The 22,385-nt window shown below is 28.5% G+C and overlaps 1 protein-coding gene and 1 non-coding gene across 2 annotated transcripts; both read left to right on the top strand.

The window, feature by feature from the left end:
* Window positions 1-8,927: 8,927 nt before the first annotated feature.
* SAMDC (S-adenosylmethionine decarboxylase) lies at window positions 8,928-11,872 on the top strand. Its single transcript, NM_001250002.2, has 4 exons — window positions 8,928-9,043; window positions 9,173-9,254; window positions 10,174-10,328; window positions 10,424-11,872. Exon 4 carries the CDS (start codon window positions 10,619-10,621, stop codon window positions 11,684-11,686), a length of 1,068 nt encoding a protein of 355 aa, NP_001236931.1. The 5' UTR covers window positions 8,928-9,043; window positions 9,173-9,254; window positions 10,174-10,328; window positions 10,424-10,618; the 3' UTR covers window positions 11,687-11,872.
* Window positions 11,873-17,960: 6,088 nt separating this feature from the next.
* On the top strand, window positions 17,961-18,032 carry TRNAH-GUG (transfer RNA histidin (anticodon GUG)). Its single transcript has one exon. It is a non-coding gene; the product is annotated as a tRNA-His (tRNA).
* Window positions 18,033-22,385: the final 4,353 nt, after the last annotated feature.

The following is a 22,385-nucleotide window of genomic DNA, read 5'->3' as shown; positions in this document are numbered from 1 at the left end:
ATATTCATGTTTTGTTTTGAGTGAGATGTCGATGATTATAACAATAATTATATAAAAGTGTTCCTAAGACTTGCAGCAAAAAAAATAAGATCTAATTTACATTCAAAATATACAAGAATAATAAATTTAAAAAAATAGATTTATGTAGCAGGATATACGTTTTTTGAAGTAACAAATTTTTTCCTTAATAGTAATGTGAAGATTTTTATGTGTGTCTATTTTTTAGGTATAAAATTAGACTTAACTTTTGTAGTATGTGTATGGTACAATTTGTCTTTGGTAGATGATCTTATTTACAGTGTTAAAAATATATGGAATTAGGTATTTTTGAAGAAAGGAAAGGAAAGATTTTATTTAAAATAATTTCGTATCTCTTTGTCTTTGTAAAAATAAGAATATCTCATATCTTTTATTTTAAGAAGTTTTTTGATATAAAATAAAGATAATTTACAATTAATCACATGATTAAGTACGATAATTAATCACATTCTTGATATGTAGCAATAGAATATTATTCTATGGACAACTTTCACATTCATAAAATAATGCTTCCTTTTTATATTAATCATATTCTTGGTGCTAGCAAAAAATATAAAAATATTCAACTAAAATATTTATTTGATTAAATTAAATTCTCTAATTTAATTATCAAATAAATTATTTTCTTTTGTAAAGATTGGAATACTCCTTTATGTGTGACATCGTAGGTTCAATACTAAATCGATAGTAAATTAATTATGATTAATTTATTAATCAAGTAGGCGTCTAGCAACACTCCGAATTGCATGAAGTAATATTTTTTACTTTCAAGAACCAATGAAAGAATAATACAATATTTTCTTCCATCATTTATATCTCAAGGTTAACTTTAAAATATAGTATTATTGTAAAACTCTAATAAGCTAATAAATTTAATCAATGATTGACTTAAGAAATTATTTTCTTCTTTCATTCAATTGTCGCAATCAAGGTCTTAATTCTATCGTAGAACTCAAAATCATTACCAAGAGTTGATGAATTCCTTCTTGATTAATCATTAATTCTGCAAGTATTTAATCATATTCAATATTCATTCAATTAGTGCCTAAAACATTAGACATTAGGTGTTTGAAATTAAAATATAACAAATAACTTGATAATTATTGTGATAATCTCATATCAGATGAAACTATTATATACTTCTTCTTGATAACTTCTTATTAACATATGAAGGTAATATTACTTATTAGAAAATCTCAATTGAGTCACTTCAATGATGACATCCACATCTATATTTAATTTAATAAATTAGATCTATTAATCTTTATCTAATAAAGATCATATTACATATATATTTATTCGAATTATTGATGTATTATTCATAATAATCTTACGATCAAGAACCATTTAGATTAAAATTATAAAAAAATTATTTTCATTATCATAATCTCTATCATGATAACAAATTTCTAGTTTTAATCAAAGACTTATCAAAAACACTTTAATAAAATAATAAATATAATAATAAAATAAAAAATAATTTTTTACTAAATTTGATAACATAATGAATTGAATTTTGATGAAACCTCCCGGAAACAAACTAGGCAAGGGAAAGCCGGTCCATTCCCATCCCATCATCACACTAGTCGGACGGCCCAACAAACACTTCCCCCACACATCCCGCCACCCTATAAGTTGGCACCTTCACCGCATCATTCAAACCACACTTTCCACCCTCTTTCAACTCATACCGCATCATTCGCTGCGCTATAAAACAAACCTTCACGTTCTTCTCCTCTCACATATTTTTCATAGTCTGTATATCTTCTTCCTAACTAAGAAGGTCCTCTCAGCGGGACGCTACCACGTCTCGGCGTAAAAGGGAGGGCGCTCAGGTTAAAAATTATACCATATCCTACATACTTGAGTTGAAGTATGTAACGTGACTGGGTAAGCTGCCTTACCGTGCTCAGGGTCAGTTTTTATTATTTACTGGGGATTGTGGTGCACTCGGTGCTGATTGGTTTGTCACTGGAAGCTTCGGTGAACCGTGCACCATTAGTCCTCTCCCATTGCTGCGCAACCTTAATTAAGAAATTAATTAATAAAAAAATTTCATCCAAAATACTACAACAGTAGTAATAACTAATAATAAGTCTGCATTCAGTACAAACAATTTATATACTACCATTTCATTACAATGCCGTTTGGGATCGCGTTGGGGATCAGATGATCGAACGTTGAGTTCAACTGCCCTTATCGTCGAAGGGATTTTGAATTATATGGCACTTGTTGAGTTGTTGGGTGCTGATTTCATGGGGCCAAAGTTACAAGACAGAAGCTCATGTCTTGTGTGCTTTTGTGGCAGTTGTTGGGTGCTGATTTCATGATGGCAATATGGTCGTAGATACTGAAATTTTGCATATTGTAGATGTAGATTAGAAAGTCATTGTTAGTGGTATGGAAAAAAGAAAAGCATATTGTAGATGTAGATTAGGAAGTCATTGTTAGTGGTATGAAAAAAAGAAAAAAATAAATAAAGTCTTTGTTTTTGTTAGTTGGAAAATCATTTTTGTATTTTTAGGTTGAGTTTCTTATATGAGAGAAAAAAATCTTTAATCACCCAAAATCAATTGACATCTTGGAAGAGATAAAGAAAGAAATATTAATAAGATAAATGATGAGATGCGCCAATTTCACATTTTTTATAGCTTAGTTTATAGAATATTATGTTTTTTTTGTAATGTGTGAAATAATTATCGCAATAGATAATTAAATTTAAATTATGTTATTTATTAAGCTAATTGTTAAAATGGAATGATTTATTTATGTGTTGTTGAATGTTTAAAGGGTTTCAATGCTAATTGGAGGTCATGTATATAGATGGTGTTTTTTGGTAAAGTGGGGTGTAGATGGAGGATGTTAAGGTGTAAATAGTAATTTAAACCTTTTTCTTGTTAGAATTGTAGGGATCCTTATCTCTTGTTAGAATTTTAGATGATTCTTATAAAATACCAATAATAACCCGTAAATGACATCATGGGGATGGGGATTGGAATCTGAATCCGAATCCGTAGGTGATTTATGATCTATGCTAATGGATAATCTGTTAACAGTGTAATCGAAATCTCCTTTATTTCTCAATGGGACCTTAGGAAGCTTGGTGAACTTTCAAACAAAAAGAGTATAAAATACATAAAATGTCAAAGGGATACCGAATGACTTAACAATCAATTCATTTGGTTGGATTGATCGGTTCAACCAACCCGCAATTATGATTAGATTGGACTTAAAAAAAGATTGTCCAAATAATTTTTTTTAGTCCGACAGATCAAATGAATCCAAGCTAAATTGAACCAAACTTTAGTTACGGGCGGGTCAGATTAGTAATGTATAATAAATATTAAATAAAATATAGTAACTTATTTATATAATTTATAATTTTATATTATAGTTTACATTTTTTGAAAGACAAAACATATTCATTAAACATAAAATAAATGTCTACAAGAAGTGACAACCCCAAAATAGTATTATTAATTTGAGTATTCATTGAACATAATTTAAATAACTTTGTCAATACTTGTATGAGAACCTAGAGAGAATGTGAATCACTTTCCTTTCTTTTCTACATGTTGTGCAAAAAAATATGTCAACAGTATGAAGGCGGTACAAATGCATAACAAATAATTTTTTGTCTTTGGATTTTTTTTATATTTTTTTTACATATAATCAATTTTTTTAATTAATTTCTAAATGGGTCAAAATAAGTCTGGTGGCCCAACAGCCAAACATACGGTTAGATTAAGCTTAAGAAATTTTAACTAAAAAGAATATGGATCGGGTCTAGGTCAGACCATTTTCATCATTTGGCCCAATGGGCCAAGTTAGTCTGGCCCGACTCATCCATTTTGTCATCCTTAACAATCAAATTGAAAATTTTGATGGAGTTCTCTTTAAGGTCCAACACAAAACCAAACACATGCATAACAGTTTTAATTTCTAGTACCACACTTCATCTTTAAGTTGTAGTTTAGTTGAAAAAACATGTTGAATTTATGAAGGATGACTTAAAATCGATTACCCTAAAATACAATTTTAGGGAGGGGCGATGAACTTTCAAGTAAGTGTGAGAGATTAATATGTAACGAATATATTATAATAACTTAAAGTGCTTATTTTTTCAATAAGATAAGAAACACATGCAACAACTCAAATTATAAACAAAATTAAAATTAAAAGTTGGTATATTAATTAAGAACAAAAATATTTGATGTGAAGAGAATAGAAAAGAGAAATATAGAAAAAAATAAAATGAAGAGGATTTTAAAAAATTAAGTTGTGTATATTTTTTTCTTTAAGATGTATCTTATATATAAATATTGAAAAGAGAAATTATAATGCATCTTACTTGTTAAAATTTGTTAAAATCATATCATTTGTTAAATATAATCAAATGTATATGCTTTTTAATGAAAGTATGTGTCTGTTTTTTATGCAAAATACGTTTATACATTTTTAAATACTTATCTATAAGTTGAATTAGGTTTGGTTTTCCTAAACAAGATTTTGGGTTTGAGCCTTAAATAAAAAAAACGTGATTGAAAGGAAAAAACTATTAGAGGTGACTTGCCTGATCTTTTTTGTAGATTTTTTTTGTAAAATCAATTTTGTAGAATTTTTTTGTAAAATCAATAAATACTTCGTACAAATAACATAATTATCAATAGATGTATAAATGGAGGATTGACTCAACGATTAGTTAGACCTAAAACAAGTTTTAAGAAAAATATTTTACTTTAAATGAGAAAACTATATATTGGATCTTTTTATCAACAAATGTCATTATTCTGTAATAAAATATGATCTTTTTTGCTTTATCAAAACTAAAAGAAAATATATTTTTGTTGATGGACCTAAAACTTGTGATTTAGTTGCTTTACCTTTGGATTGATTATATATTGATCCTGATTATAGCATCTAAAAAAATACTAACTTAAATGCTTCCGAATCTTATTCTTTGATTTTCTATTGATCATGATCAATCTAATTATCGATTTGGAGTGAACATTTCTTATATAGGCTATATTTGGTAAAATTAACTTAAAAATTAGCTGGAAGTTGGAAATCTAACTAATAGTTTAAAACTAAGAAATTAGCTTATTAAATTATATGTGTTCGATAAAACTAACTAGTAGTTGAAAAAGTGTAAAAAACATAAAATAATAACATGTAAATATTAAATCTGATTAAATATGTATTTATTATTTATTAATTTGATTTTATTTAATTAATTAATTAGAATTGATTTAATTGTATTTAATTTGAGAATGAACTTGAGGGTGCCACGTGATAGCTCCCAATTATGTAAAAACTTCTTTTATGTAAGTTATGTTTGACTATTGAATAAACAAATTTTTTAAAGTAGTTTCTAGTATTTCTATTTGAAGTAGTATTTTTTTAAAACACTTACTTCTTGTTCTTTATATTTTATTCCCTTTTTATCCTTAAAATATTTATCCATTCATTATCGTTTTTAAATATGTCATTTTACATTTTTCAATTACTTCAATAATTATTTCTATCAAACATTTATGATTTAATGAGCTAGCTTACAAAATTTCAACTATAGTCTTCAGCTATAAGTTAGTTTTTCAGCTTTATGTTTATTTTTTAGCTAGTTTTGCTAAACATAACCATAATATATAGACAAATTTTTTGATTGATCATGATCAATCCAATTATCAATCTGGAGTGAACATTTCCAATATAGGTTGTGTTCATTAAAATTAGTTAAAGAATTAACTTATTAAATTATAAGTATTTGGTAAATCTAACTATTGAAGTAGTTGAAAAATGTAAAATGACAAAAAAAATAAGAAAATCTAAATATTAAATCAATGATTTAAATTTGTATTTATTATTTATTAATTTGAATTTATTTAATTAATTTAAATTGATTTAATTACACCTAATTTGAGAATAAACATAAGGGTGTCACGTAACCACTTCCAATTATAAAAAACTTTTTTTATATAATATATAGATAGATATAGTTATAGATATTGATAGATAAAAATAGATTGATTAATTCATACATAAAAGGGTTGTGATTTTTTATTTTTGGTAAAAGATGAAAATATAGAATCAATAAGATGTGAAATAATTGATAGATAATCTTTTTTTTTTAAATATGTGGTTACTGGTCTAATTTTTAATTCGTGTATGAAAAAATATTTGTTGAAAGAGATCAAACCTTTTAAATGGCAATAATAAAATGTTTAATTTATAAAATAGAAAATTCAAATATATACTTGATATAATATTAATAAAACTATATAATAATTGATTTATTAATTTTTATACTGAATAATTGACTACATATTATATTTAATACATATATGATATTTAATGTTATTGGGTAGTAAACAAAATGAAAATATTTAAACATTAAACATAATACTTAATTTAAACATTAGAAGTGTTGTGACTTTTTTTATTTATAAAATGAGAAATGTAGACATTACATTAAAAAATATAGTCAATAGTAAAATGTTTAATAAATTATTTTAGTTGACTAGTATTTGATATATTCAACTTTTTAAATTTGAATTTAATACGGTAAAAAAGTTGAGAATTCATATTCTTAATCCTATAAAAAAATATTATAAAAAATTTTATTTGCAACAAATCATTTACAATAAAACTATAAATTAATAAAAGTTTAACATTTGCAGATATTTTTTTACATATTTAAATTATAATTTTCATACTCAATTAAATTTGTGCAAGATACTCGTATTATACGTAGTATTACAATTACAAATACATAATTTGGAGATTGAAACTCTCTATATATTAAAAAAGGATATAAAACTCTCATTTACTAAGAACAAAAAAACTCTCATTTACTCATTTTGCTATTAAAAATTCTCAATTTCCTCTCTGTTTTCCTTTTGAAGTTGCATGAATAAATAACAATTTTGGTCTTTTATTTTAGTTATTTTATGCGAAATAATTTTATTTTTTAAAAGTTTATTTTAATCTTTCATCTTATTTAAAAATTTAAAATGATTTTTTTATCTTTTAAAAAGTTCAATTTGATATTTATCTTATTTAAAAGATTTAATATGATTCTTTAATTATTTAAATATATTTAACTTTGTCCTTTGTATAACACTTAAATATATGATCATTTTTAATATATTTAAATAGTTGAATGATGATTTCAAACTTTTCAAATAAGATAAATGACTAAAGTGAATTTTTTAAAATATAAAAGACTATTTAAAAAAACAAATAAGACAAATGATTAAATAATTCTTTTAAAATATAAAGAATTAAACTGAAAAAAAGATAAAAGATCAAAATGTTGATTTAGCCAAGTTACATTTTACGCTTGTCTTTTAATTAGTAATTTTCCCCCCCTCTAGACCATATCAATTTACCCACTTTTTAACCACACAAATTAAATTCCTTTTAAATTGTTCACTTGATATTAAAATTTTTTATTTTTTTGAAATAAAAAAATATAAAAAATCTTCATCTTATACATCATACAAATAAAAACTTAGTTTGGATTTCAACCAGGATATGCTTATTCTCATTATTACTTTTATAAAAAAATCGTATCCTTATTTATGCTAATAATTTTAACTAATTTAGAAAAATAATTACAAAATAATAGAAAATAAGAAATAAAATCAAAACTGAAAAATCCTAAATATATAAGGCAATAAATCACAAATATTAAAAAATATGGAAATTAAAAATATTACTGAACAAGTAAACAATTTTCAAAATACTATAAAACATGAAAATAAGAAATAATCCTAAGAATTAATTTCTATGATAATTTAAGATACTTTATTGATTTATGAGATATTTTAACATACTTTTATTGGGAGAGTATTAATATATCTTAAATTTTGCTTTTATCAGTATTAATATGATCTCAGTAAAAAAAATCAGTATTACTATGATATCTTGATTATCAATTAATATCTTGATTTATTATTATTCAAATATAATTTAATAAAAAATATACATATATTTATATATTATAATTATAATGTAATATTATTATGAGAACAAGAGTAATATAAAGTAATAAAATTACAACTAACATAATTTCATTCATTTGTCAACCAGTGATATTAAAATTTATTCCATTTTGTTATAAAATAGGCAAACAATGAACAACCCTTATCCAACCAAAATCATGATGTAGACCTAATTTTATACTCGTTTTCTTCCTCTTGTGTAATTCTACAAATTCAAATACACGTTTTCTTCCTCTAGTTTACAATCACATTTAATTTTTTTGAAAAAAAAATTGAAAAAAAAGGAGCTATTATTTTCACCAGATTTTTTTTTGAATAACCAGATCTTCTTTTGCCGCGGCTAAGTAAAAGAAAACATAAAACAATAAAATAAAATAAAATAAAATCATATTAAAACAGTTTCAATCGAAAGAAACTGTTTCTCTCTAAAAAAATAAAAAGGAACTAACTTTATGAGCGAGATAGAATCCCCTGGCGTATATTCGTTTATTATGACATTAATTAAAAAATCAAAAAAGAAAAACATTTATTATGCAACTATTTTTTTATTATAAATAATTCGATTTTTATTTCTTGATAAAAATATTTATCTTTTAAGTTATTTAGCCAATATTTTTATCACACTACTTATCATTTAATGCCTTTATTTAAAACTAAACCTCTGGCCCCACCCGAAAGGATATTATAGTAAAAACGGTCGTCAGCTGCAACACCAATCACTAGAATAATGATGAAACGTCCCGGAAACTAGGCAAGGGCAAGACTGTCAATTCCCATCGATCATCACACTAGTCACGGACGGCCCTAACAAACCCTTCCCCCAACACACACCCCGCCACCCTATAAATTGGCACCTTAACCGCATCATTCAAACCACACGCACCTCTTTCTGATTGCCTTCAAATCACACACTCTCTTCAATTTCTAGGGTTTTGCTATTGCTTTGCCTCCGTTCCCCCTTTCTCACAAAAACAACGCCTTTTCTCTTCTCCTTCGTATCTGTAAGCGTTATTCCTTCTTCTTCTTATTCTTTCACCTTCGTATGGACCATGCAGCGTTCGATTCATTCTCTTCTGTATCGTTTTTTGATTCATGGTTTTTTTATTATTATTTTATCTTAAAATTTTCAGATTCTTTGCGTTTGGTTTTTGGTTGATTGAAGGCATTCACAGCGTAATTCGTTGCTGCATTTTAATCGATTTATCTAACCAGGTACGTGCTCTTCTCTTTATATATATATATATATATATATATATATATATATATATATATATATATATATATATATAATTTTGTAATGATTGTGTGGTTTCTAGATCCAATGAACTTTTTCCCTTTTCTTTCTTTGTTATTTACTTTGTCTTGTTCGATTGTTTTATTTGATTTGCGTGCTTTGTTAATGTTTAATATTTTTCGTATGATTTTGTTATTGTTTGCTTTTCTCTCTCTTTCCCTTTCTTTTGTGTTTATTTCATTGATTTTTCATGATTACTATTTGCTTTTCGTCAAATGAGATTTCGATGCCGGTTGGTGGATTCGCAATAAACTTTTTTTGTTGGTTATGTACTTGGGTCATTCGGCTTTCCGTTTCTCATGTCCAAGTCCTAAGTATATAACTGGGACCTGTTGTTGATTTATTGGTGGTTATTATTGTGTCTCCATCTTTTTTCTTTTTTGATATTTTGTTTTTCATTATTGGTTAAATCAATCTTTGCTTTTTGTAGCGTTTATGTTGCATTAAAAAAATTCATTATCTTTCATCGATTTCATGGATTTCGAATTGATCAAGCCTTCTTTGGCTGTGTTCCCTTTTGTTTTTGATTTTGAAAAATGATTTTAAAACAATGCTTTTATATTTGTTATAATAAAAGTACTTTTGTTCAATCGGTTAAATTTATCTATAATTTCTATTAAAAAATAGTCTTTCACCCATATCAAATTTTACGAGCCTTGAAAGAGTTTTTTTGCTAAATTTTTTTGGATGGCTTAGAAGATTACCCTAACACGATTTGTTGGTTAAATCTTTACTTCCGAATAAGCCATTTTTTGTTGCTAGTGCTATTTGTTTCTTGTGTTTCTGGATTCATTTGGGTTTGCTTAATTATTTTTTCTGTTGATTGTGTTGACGCAGGACTGAATGACCTAATGGAGTCTAAAGGTGGGAAAAAGAAGTCTAGTAGTAGTAGTAGTAAATCAATTTTTTACGAAGCTCCCCTCGGATACAGCATTGAAGACGTTAGACCAAACGGTGGAATCAAGAAATTCAGATCTGCTGCTTACTCTAACGTATGTTTTCTTTCTCTGATATAGTGAATGTTTTTTATTTGCTTTGTTTGCTTCAATGAACTAATCTAACACGGCTTTTCGTGTTTCATTTGCAGTGTTCTCGCAAACCATCCTGATACACATCCGGATTGATAGTTCGTTGCATGCAACCATAGTTTTATTAGGATTTTTTCTTCTTTGTTTTCAATTAGGTTTTTTTGTTGCTCTCCTTCAAACTCCATCTTTCCAAATCCTCTCTTTGCGATTGTGTTTTGATCTGCTTCCTACTGCGATAGTTTCTCTACTGTTACATGGCCATGGCGGTTTCCGCAATTGGTTTTGAAGGTTTCGAGAAAAGGTTGGAAATATCCTTTTTCCAGCCGGGACTTTTTGCTGACCCTGAAGGAAGGGGTCTAAGGGCTCTTACAAAATCCCAGTTGGGTGAGATTCTAACACCAGCTGCTTGCACCATTGTTTCTTCGCTCAAAAACGATAATGTCGACTCCTATGTTCTATCTGAGTCCAGCCTCTTTGTTTATGCCTACAAGATCATCATCAAAACCTGTGGTACTACTAAGCTATTGCTTGCAATCCCACCCATATTGAAGTTCGCTGAAATGCTTTCCCTTAATGTTAAGTCTGTGAATTACACCAGGGGAAGTTTCATTTTCCCCAGTGCTCAGCCATATCCCCATCGCAACTTTTCTGAGGAAGTTGCTATTCTTGATGGCTACTTTGGCAAACTTGGTGCAGGAAGCAATGCTTATATTTTGGGTGGCCAAGACAAAGCACAGAACTGGCATGTCTACTCTGCTTCTGCAGATTCTGTAACTCAATGTGACAATGTTTACACTCTTGAGATGTGCATGACTGGCCTGGATAGAGAGAAAGCACAGGTTTTCTACAAAGAACAATCTGCTTCAGCTGCCATGATGACTGTTAATTCCGGCATTAGAAAAATTCTTCCAGATTCCGAGATTTGTGACTTTGACTTTGAACCATGTGGTTATTCAATGAACTCTGTTGAAGGCGCTGCTGTTTCTACGATTCATGTTACCCCAGAAGATGGTTTCAGTTATGCAAGCTTCGAAACTGTTGGTTATGACTTCAAAGCGGTGAATCTGAACGAAATGGTTCAGAGGGTATTGGCATGTTTCCTCCCAACTGAGTTTTCTGTTGCAGTTCATGTGGATGGTGCAAGCAAGTCGTTTGAGCAGACCTGCTTTCTGGATGTTAAGGGATACTGTCGTGAAGAGAGGAGCCACGAAGGGCTTGGAATGGGTGGTTCTGTTGTCTACCAAAAATTCGGGAAGACTAGTGACTGTGGTTCACCTAGATCAACTCTAAAGTGCTGGAATGAGGAAGATGAGGAAGAGTAGTTTCCTTAAGTGTCTTTATTATTCTGTCCTTGTGAAAATAAGTCTGGTTTTCCAGATACGTTATTGTTTTTCTTTGTTGTCTTTTTTAGCTTCTGTTAGAGACCATTTGGGCATTTAGACCTTTATTGTTTCTATTACCATTTGAACATCGAATGGATTAATAAATCACTTTGTTTGCGTGCAAAATTTGTTTAAATGTTTGCCTCCTTCCGCTGTGTTTGCTATTTCAATCGTCTTTTGTTCCTCAGACCAATTGACGTGCTTTACTTTTTTGTAAAGCAAAAACAAGTTTTGTGTTTCTTATGTTTTAATGTAAATTTTGATAGACATCTGTAATCATTCATGTTTTTGTCGTTAATCATCGCTATCACACTTGTAGTGAACAATGCTTGGTCGCTCTTCAACTTTTGAAACGAGTGGCGTAGGTACCTTGCAAACTGTTTGGATTGAGACGGCAGAAATTTCAGAAATCCTCATTCATGTTTTTGTCTTTAGTTGCGGATAATGTTTTGAATTAATTCATAATTTGTTCAAATAAACGATATTTGGAAGGGGATGGTTTCTCCTAATTTGAATAAATTTCTGCAGGGTTGGTTATAAATTATCGGCAAGCTTGTGCAAATAATTTATTCTTCTCATTCTGGAAATTCGGGAAAAAAGCTTGTATCTTGTTTTGTTCGAATTTGAAGGCATATGATATGGCACGAGTAAAAAAACGTGGAAAAGATGAAAGCTTAATGAGGTGGCTTTGTGGTGAAATTTGAGGCGTGTATTTTTGAATTGACGTAAAAACCCAAACATATAGTTGTTCAGATTTAAATTGCTACATTTGGAAGAATTTTTCTCAACATAACTTTTCTTTCGTTGATTATAACAAATTTCAAGGCTATTTTACGACTTATTTTTAAGGTTTTTTCGCTGCTTATAAAGCTAAGAAATTTGTGTAGGTTACTGTTTTGAGTTGTTAATTTTTTTTATGAAAGTTGAACACCAGCACTTGTGAACATGAGATATACCACTTAAACAATGACATGGAAATATGATAGAAATCCTATTTTTAAAGGTTCAATTTGATTTCATGAAAGCAATGATTGTTCACTTGAGTATCTTACTAGCATGAACTTCTTTTATGTAACTTAAGATTGATGACTATTTGACTCAAGCATAAAGAGGAACAAATCAGGATAGAGGGGTCGTGTCATGGACGCATGACTTGGTCAGTCATATGACTTGTGTTACGTTCATGTTGAGGACTTCCATGATCAATTTTGCGTCATGTAAAGTTGGTGTCATGTGGTTTGAGGTGGTCATGTCATGAGAAAAATAATTCCCAACTCCTCTATTCTATGGATGCAAGAGGAGTGACATTGATTATGAGACTAAAGTGGCATTGTTCTCATAAGACATGCTTGAGCGATATCAATAATTTTGATTTTGTTCTAATGCATTTTAACCTTGATAAACTTGTATTGTTTCTGTTGTATAAATTACAATAATATATATATATATATTTCCAAAGTTAATATTTTCATGTGGCAAAGTGTTTCGTTGCTAAGTGTTATTCAAATGCTTTCAAAGTTCATAAAATTTATTGATTTTTTAAATCAATATAATTAATGGAGCTTTTTCGGAAGTTTTATGTTGAGATTAAAAATATCTTTGACTGAGTCTTTTATTATCTTTGTTGTTTTACAATTTTGAACCGTTTGAACGTGGCTTTCAGTTTTTATCTTATCTTTAAATTGAATGTTCTCTTCTAAGTTTGTTATCAAAGTTGTTTTGATTGAAAAAAAAAAAACTGTTAACGTTATTCTAGAAAATATTGAATATTTTTTTTATGCATCAAACACAGTAGTTGAGCCAGATTTTGTTTTGGAAAAGCAAGTTCTCTTTCTAACAAAATGAGATCAGCTTTTTTTTTTAAAAAAAATTCAGATTTGATATAGAAAAATCTGGAGAGAACGACAGTCTCTTTCCCTTGGTACAAAAATCAGTTTTTCTTGGATACATATTTGATAAAAAATAGTTGCCTTGTGCTACCTTAAGAAGAGTACGTATGTTAAAATCCTGTAGGATTTTTAAGCTACACAAATAAATCCTTAAAAACAGTGTATTTTTCACACGTCTCAGACTTTTGCCTCTCTTACTTTCATTGATCAAACTGTGTTGCAGTGTTGCGGTGTTACTACTCCAAAGCATTTCCAACAGTTTCATCCTACACATGTTTTCTTTTTTAATCTAAACATTCAGTACTTTTTTATTATATCTACATGTGAAAAATTGACTGAAATTAAGAAATACTTCCCGTATGTTTGGAAAAAAATTAAAAAACGTCAATTAAGATCTTCTCTCTCCACGTCTACCATGGGACTTACGCAAAAGCTAGAAAAATTTGCTTCACATTTTCACGTTCTTTACGCACGTTTTTGGTGCAAGAGGCAGATCCAAACACGCGCTTCATCGTATAAAATGTAAATCAAAATTTTCTGTGCTTGTTTGGATAAATTCTACAGTTCGTTTACATCTATATATATTGGAATACAAGCTAAATAATAAATTGCAATGAAGATTATTATCTAAGCCATTTATCACGAACAATTGATTTTAACTAAATCATTTTATATTTTACAGTTTATGTCTACTTTTACTATCAATTACAGTTTTTGTTCCGGTCACACATAGCAAACCTTCATGGTGCTAATTTGAGTTTTATGTGACTTAGTATTCATTTTCTACTTTGGTGAGGAATTAAGTCCAAATAACAATATTTGAACTTCACTCGTGAATGTTTTTATCAATTTTTATGCTAGATTATCGAGGTAGCAGTAACCTTCTTTAATAACCCCACCTTGTGTTGTGACATTAAAAATGGAACAAATTTTGATGTCAATGTGCTTTGTCCCTTCTTGGTTCAAGGGTCACACATTAAATAATTGCATTCTACATGAACCTCATTTTATAGGACTAGTGCAAATTACAAACTTAATTGACCGGGTACTAATGTTGACACTACCAGAAATGCTAATGATACTACACTCGTGGGATGCTTTTCACATTATTTTGAAATTACCATTCCGACAAAAGCATAATTTCACACTTGTACAAACAAATCATGCTTCCATTGCACTCAAGGAGAGGGGGGGGTATAAAACATACATTATACAAAAGCCAAATCATATTTTTTTGTTATGTCAACATCCCCAACAAGAACATCAACCACATTCAACAATGGAGGACACAGATTCAATAACAACACAAATTAATCGATTCAACAAATATTCAAAAATTGATGGGGGTTGCCGACGTGGCACGAATCTCAATAGGCGTCATCACGTGCACGTGTATTGACTATCATTGTTGTTGCGGTGGGTGCCATGATGGTTGTCGCCGTGTGTGTGGTTTTTGATCGTTATCGTTATCGTTGTCGTTGTCGTGGTGAGTGCCATGTTCGTCGTCGTTGCACACCATGATGCTTCCTCTATGTGTGAGATTTGAAGATGGAGAGTCTTCCTCCATGCAGGATGCAATTGTTTCTTCATAAAAACAATGACTTGGGGTGGGGTGGGTGGTGTTGTGACTTACATTGGATTGGGTGGAGTGGGTGGCACAACGCAACACAAAGGAGAGAGAGAAGTCCGAGGGGAAGGGTGGCGCCATAGAGAAGTCTAAGGGAAAGGGAAGGGAGTATAGGGATTTGGACAAAAGAGGAATTTGATAGGAATTGGTAGTACCAATAGTATTATTGGTAGTGAGAATAATAATTCCCTAGTGGACCGTTTGCAAAGTGTGATCTATATGCCCAACTCTAGTTAACCCAAACAAAAAAGAAAGAAAAAAGAAAGTGAAATGATAAGTTAGGAGGTCAATCTTCTAAAATAATTATAAAAAAAACTTCATTAGGATCCTAACCCTTCCCATCCTAATTTTTTTTTATATGTACGAGTCAAAATGAGTTGGAGGACTGAAATTTCAAGTCATCCTTACGAAAAATTGAAGTTAAACAGATTTTTTTTAACCCAGTAAAACTAACCTATTTTAACACCTAATAACCATGCATTAGGATCCTAATTTCAAATATTTATTTTATCTAGATCACATATATTTTTTACTGGAAATCATTATGTTTGAATCAAATAAAATCATTATCGATGATAAAAAAATTTCTCCAAATATTTAACATAATTACACAAAGTCTGGAATCCAAAACTGGTTAAGTTAAAACAATCTTATTGTTCTAATGCTAATTGATTCACATGGTGTTACCTGATTTTTAATATTTTATAACTGAACTATATTAGTAGCATTGAAAATTAGCGTTAAATCACTTTCCAGATGAAATTACTTGTTACACTTGCAGAGTTATCACAAAGTGCATCCAATTGATCAAAATGTTCGTTTCGTATCAATAATTAAATCATCCTTTTCATCCATCATCTTTTTCAGCACTTCGAACGGGAAAGTTGGCAGGGCTAGGTCATTGATCTCGTTGATTCAAGTGCAAGTATGCAAGCATTGTGGTGAACTGTAGCCGCTGATTTTTTTTTTCTTTCTTTTTTACCATTAAGAATTATAAAAATGGGGCAGCAAATCCAATGAAATCAAAGTGTTGTCACATGCTCCATCCAATCCAATTGATCAAAATGTTTGTCTCGCATCAATAATTAATTCATCTTTTTCATGCATTATTGCTTTTTTAAGCACATCGAATTAGAAAGGTGGGAGGGGAACGTCATGGGTCGCGTTGATTAGAATGCTTGCATTAATGTTAAGAACTGTGGCCATTGAATTTATTTTTTGGACCATTAAGGAAATGGCGTCGCAAATCCAATGTAATCATAATTTTCAAATCATTTAACAGAAAATATCAATCAGATTTGGTGGCCAAGCAACTCCACTTTTTGGGACTGCTTTTTGATTTTTTTTTTAATTTAATTCTAATAGTGAATAATAAAATGCATGTTTGATTAGGAGTTTATGATCACACTCAACGTGTGTCAATTAGAAGCAAGGAATACTAGCTTTTATTTTTAAAATTTGGACGTGGATTTGTCAAATAAACATGGATTGTGGACTTGGATCAAAACACACTATAAAAAAGTCACTTTATTGTCTATTTGTAAAATTTAAAAATTATTTTTCACTATTTCATTAACAAACAAAATTAAATAATATTCTTAAACTATTTATATAAAAAAGTAAACATTTTCTTAAATAAAATTATCTACTCACCTTATAGTGATTTTCTCTAACTTGAGTAGAATTGTTTCAAACTTCCAATAGAAGATAGATCTCTACCAAAAAAATCCAATCACCTAAATTATGACATTGGTTGATGGTCATGTTTCTTCCTGTATTTTTTTATGAGGTTTCTTCCTCTAATTTGCATCAACTTAGAGTTACCTAAATGGAAAATCCCACTTTAATTAAAATGAGGAGGGTAATTTGAGAATCGTCAACCCTAACTAGCAATCTTTGTTAATTGTAGTTTCTTGGTACCCAAGATCCCCTGTTCCTATGCCTTTACAAAGAAAAGCGTTGGATTTGTCTTCTGTTTGCACAAAATTGAAGACAAGGAGGTTCCATTTTCATTTCATGTTAGCTCAAACACTCTTTAAATCTTAGAAGATAAGGGTTAGTCACGTACATGGATGAATCTACATAGAAGAGGAAGGGGCAATTTTCTCTACTAAATTTTTATTTTTTCTTAATATAGCATGTAGGTGTAGTTATAATTTATCTCTATAATTTAAAATTTAGTTAAAAAAATTAAGTTCTAATATAAGTTTTTTTTATATATGTGAGTATTGTCCTCACAACTATAATTTTTTGGATCTGTTTACCACACTTTTTTTACTGCAATATGATTATATGATTTCATTATTAAGCAAAAAACTTAGTCGTCCCTGTAACGACATAAGCGCTTTGGTTTGCTTGTCTACAAACCAAACTCACACACGAGTTACTAATTAAATAAATGTTGTTATTACATACATTCAAAATGTAACACACTCAACCACATTATAACTATCTTTTTAAGACATTAGTTTCGTTCATCTTATTAATACTACTATATCATATTCAATCCCCACCACACCCCTTCCCACTAATGACTAAAGTTTCAGCAAGCTAACTTGAACTCGTCCCAGCAGCAGTTACAAGATATTTTGTGGTAGTGTAATTATTGTAACAGGCACAAAACATTATTATAAAATATTTCCATTAATGATGGATTAACTAATTTTATATAAAATAGAATGTGTAAAACAATCAAAAAGTGGCTGTAGTTTAGTGGTGAGAATTCCACGTTGTGGCCGTGGAGACCTGGGCTCGAATCCCAGCAGCCACAAAAAAATTTCTTTTTTATTTCCCCATTGCTTTTTATATTTCTTTTTCAAAGATAATAGCGGATATTAACGGGTTGGATTAACGGGTCTCAATATTTAAAAAATATATTTTAATTTATTTTTGCTTAAAACTTTATAAATATGTAATGATTAAATATATTAAAAAAAGATTAAATTGTGATAATATTTGAGTAATAATATTAATAATTTTAATGCTAAGACAATATTTTTATTTTATATAAAAATAAAGTATTGTATTAGCATGAGAAAATAAACAAAATCAAGATATAGATAAAAATAACAACTTAAAAAAGAAAGAAAATAATTAGTAGGAGTTTTTAAATCCAAAATAATAGTTGAAAAACCGCTAAAAAAACTGAAAACCAAATCAAATTAAACCAAACCAATGCCTTTTGGTTTTGTTTGGATGAATTTTTCTCAAACCGATTGATTTGGTTTGGTTTGCGGTTTATGTTCTTCAAACTGACCAAACCGTAACACTTATATTACTTAAGTGTTATGCATTTTATATGTATACTACTTGAGTTTCACAATGTTTTGTATATGAAACTTATGCAATGTATATCACTTTCTTTCTCAAATGACTTTTTAAAGATATGTTTGATTTAAAATAGATGAAAATTTGACACATTTTTTATTATAGAAGATTTAATATGTTAATAAGTTTCATAAATTGATATTAACAATTTTGTTATTGTAATTTAATTTAAAAGATGAAAAGAAAGTATACAAATTTAATGAAATAATACATTAGTAAAAACCGCAAAGACCGAACCAAATCAAATTGTAAAATATTGGTTTGATTTGGTTCAGATTTTAATTAAAATAAAAATCGATCTAGATTTTATTTTAAATAAAAATCAAACCAAACCGAATCATATATGTTTTATAAATTTGATTTTGGGAACTTTTTGATGAAAAATAAAACCAAATTAAGCTGCTAACATTCTTATTAATTAGCCTAATAGTTAAAATAAATAATCTAGTATAAAATTATTCAAAAAAAATAATTAAATACAAATAAACCTAACATTTATCATTCTCAATTTTGTGAAGTATAATGCAAAAATAAGGCTTAATTGTATTTTACCCCCAAATTTTTAATTTTTCACAAATTTTACTCTTAACAAATTAATTTAACATACTTTATCCTAACTTTTAAAAAATTTACGAATTTTACCCTTTGTCAATTTACTTCTAACATAGTTGTACTTTTTATCTCCAACTTTTTAATTTTTTGGAAAATGTACACCCAACTTTTTTTGGTGAACATTACCCTTAATTTTGAATTTTTTCACAAATTTTACCCTAAACTTTTGTGCTCATTAATGGATAAATGATGATGGATAAAATTTACAAGTTTCTTAAAAGTTGGATAAAATGTCCTAAATTAATTTGTTGAGGGATAAAAAGTGAAATTAAGTCAAATAATAAATGAAATATTATAAATAGTATAATGGTTAAAATAAATAATATAGTATAAAAATATGTAGGATGAATGAGTGAAAAAACATAAATAATAAAATCCTATTTCATTTAAAAAGGATAATGAGAAAATTTAATAAATATTTTAAGGATAAAAAAAATTAAATATAAAAAATTATAAAAATTTGTCTATTGAATAATCAAATAAACTTTTTAACTAAAAAAAATTAAAAACTAATTGAAATGACTTGTTAAACATAAAGAAAAATTCAAAGATAATTATTTGAGGATATAAATCAATTAAATTTTGAGAAGAAAGATAAAATATAACCTAAAAGTAAATAAATAAAAATAATTTAGTCGACAGGGTAAGCTATTGAGATTCGAATAAAAAATGATATTTTAAAATTAAAAGAAAAATAAATTATTTTTTTAAAGAAAAACATAAAAAAATACTATTTTATAATAGTAAAATTTTGTGTGATAAGAAAAAAAATATAAGAAAAGAATACCTACTTTTAAGAATGGATTTAATTATGTCATCAAATAAATTGATAGAGGACCATTAGTGTATTTTTTTATCAGTGAATTAGATTATCTTTGAAAAGGAAGAAACACATTTAATTATTTGTCATTGAATGATTAATTTAGTATTACACATAAATAAATAAAAACAAAACGTGATTTTATCTATATTTTTAGAAGACCAAAATGAACATTTTCTTTTAAAATACATTTTCGTACCGATATTTGATTAATTGGGTAGAGCTGTCAAAACTGAGGATCAGGCCCATATTTTATAGGAATATCGGCTCACTTTCTCAGTTTAGAACTATTGACAATTTCTAATAGATTGTGCTTATGTGGGGTTTGAGAAAAGAGAGAAAAGACAATAACAGAGTCTTACTTTATGGGGTGGTATAAAAAATTTAATTGGGGTGTCAATCTCTTGCAACCACTACTAATGGAAAAGGTAGAAAAAGTTGGAGTGGCGTGTTTAGTATCCAAAGCTTTAAAAGGTTACCTGTTGAGAATATATTCTATCTTTAATTCTTTAACACTTTATTGGCTGGTTCACATGAGTTGAAAGCTAGCAAAAAATTTATAGTTGACATGCACCACCTCTGGTGTTATGCCAACAATTGATACTCAAATTGTGATATGGAGCCAATGAAATTAAAGTTATTATAATTTATAGTGGGCTCTTTCTAGTTTCTAGACATCTTTTAGCGTAATATTCTGGGGATCAACATCGAACTTGGAAGATTTATTTCCCTTGGTGATCACACTTCAGCCACACATTTGCTTCACCCATCAATTCATGTTTTATTTGAGATGCCTAAATATCTTATATTAATAGAACTACTATTCCATTATAAGCATATTTGCTTAATTGATAAATATAACATTCAGAAGTTACATATTGTATAAGAGTATGTATAGCAACCGTGTAGATTAACTTTTGAAAGATTATTTTTACTTATTAATTAGTAATCTTGAATTTAAATTTGGAATATGTATGTAATTTCGTTAAATATTTTGAAAAACAATTTTATTATTCATAATAATTATATATAATTTAAGTAAAATTATCTTCTTCTTTTTTACGCTAAAAGCAAGGTATTCTAATAGATAAAAACTAAGAAAGTAAGACATTATCTGTGTCAAGGTGCAGAGATTATTAAAATAGATTTTACTTCTCTTAATAATTTTTTTCATATATACTGTAATAGTACGTAGAATTATCAATTATGAAAGATATCTAAGGTCCCAATGAAGAAAATATGCCATATAATGAAGATAATGGGTTGTACTTTGTATGGGATGAGACTAGCCCATTATGACATATCGTGACCGACAAATATGTGTATTTAGTACAAGAATTGTTGTTTGTAGGGAAGAAGTTCATAGGTAAAATGCAGTGAATGGGTGAGAAATGGATGCAATAAGGGGAACAAGCTGGTGGAACAAGGTGTCAATTGTCAACAATTTTGGAAGCTTTATAATTGTCGTCTTTTTCTAAAGAACTTGGCCAAAGGCATAATCATGTGGTGGGTTTGGTACAATTTGCTATGATAGAGGTTCCTCCCCCTTCGTTGAAACATTCCTAGTGAGTAAAAAGAACAATGATTTCCCACTCATTTGGGCTAACTCAAGGTTGAAAACACTCATTAGGGTCATGGTCAACTTCTCTTTAATCCATTACTAATTTGACTCTCTTTTTGGGGCTTCAAAGAACTTTCTTTTGCAGTGTTTTTGTTTTTTTGGGGGGTAAATTGTGTAGTATTTTGTTTTGGTTTGGTTGTAGAGTTTCTTTAATCAAGGGAAAGAACAAAGGTTCTAAACTTTTTTTTATAAAAAACTTGGAAATGTTGGAAAGGAGCCAAGTATATGTAGACACTAAACAGGAGAAGACTCCTATCGTTTTCAAGAGATCATATAATACCGCATGGCATACATCGAATATGGTTGTATTTGACAAGAGCATGCCTAGCTACAATGCCCACCACACAAAATGGTGCTATTTTTGGTTTAAATCAATAATGTTAGTTTGTGTACACAATTGCACAATCGTAAGTTCTTATTGTCAACTTAATTACACAACCAAATACTGTTTAAAAACTTAATTGGTACACTTATTTTATTTTTTAAACATTTTTAGGATAATGAGTAATTTTTTATTCATTTCTTATGAATTAGTTAGTGTATTATGGTGCAATCTTGAGTTTGCCGTTGAGAAGTAGGGAGAAAAATAAGTTAAGAGAGAATTGGATTTTATCTTATTAAGTTTGTCTAATCTATTTACTTGATATATTTGTTTTTTTTAAGACTTAACTTTATATTTTTAAAGTTTGATTGGAGTTGAAAATTTATTTAAATGATAAATTATTATTTTTTAGAGATCATGT

The sequence above is a fragment of the Glycine max genome, chromosome 2 (assembly GCF_000004515.6).
Source record: "Glycine max cultivar Williams 82 chromosome 2, Glycine_max_v4.0, whole genome shotgun sequence".
Taxonomy (NCBI): Eukaryota; Viridiplantae; Streptophyta; class Magnoliopsida; order Fabales; family Fabaceae; genus Glycine; species Glycine max.
Note: the sequence above shows the minus strand (reverse complement) of the source record. Positions and strands in the feature narration are given on the sequence as shown.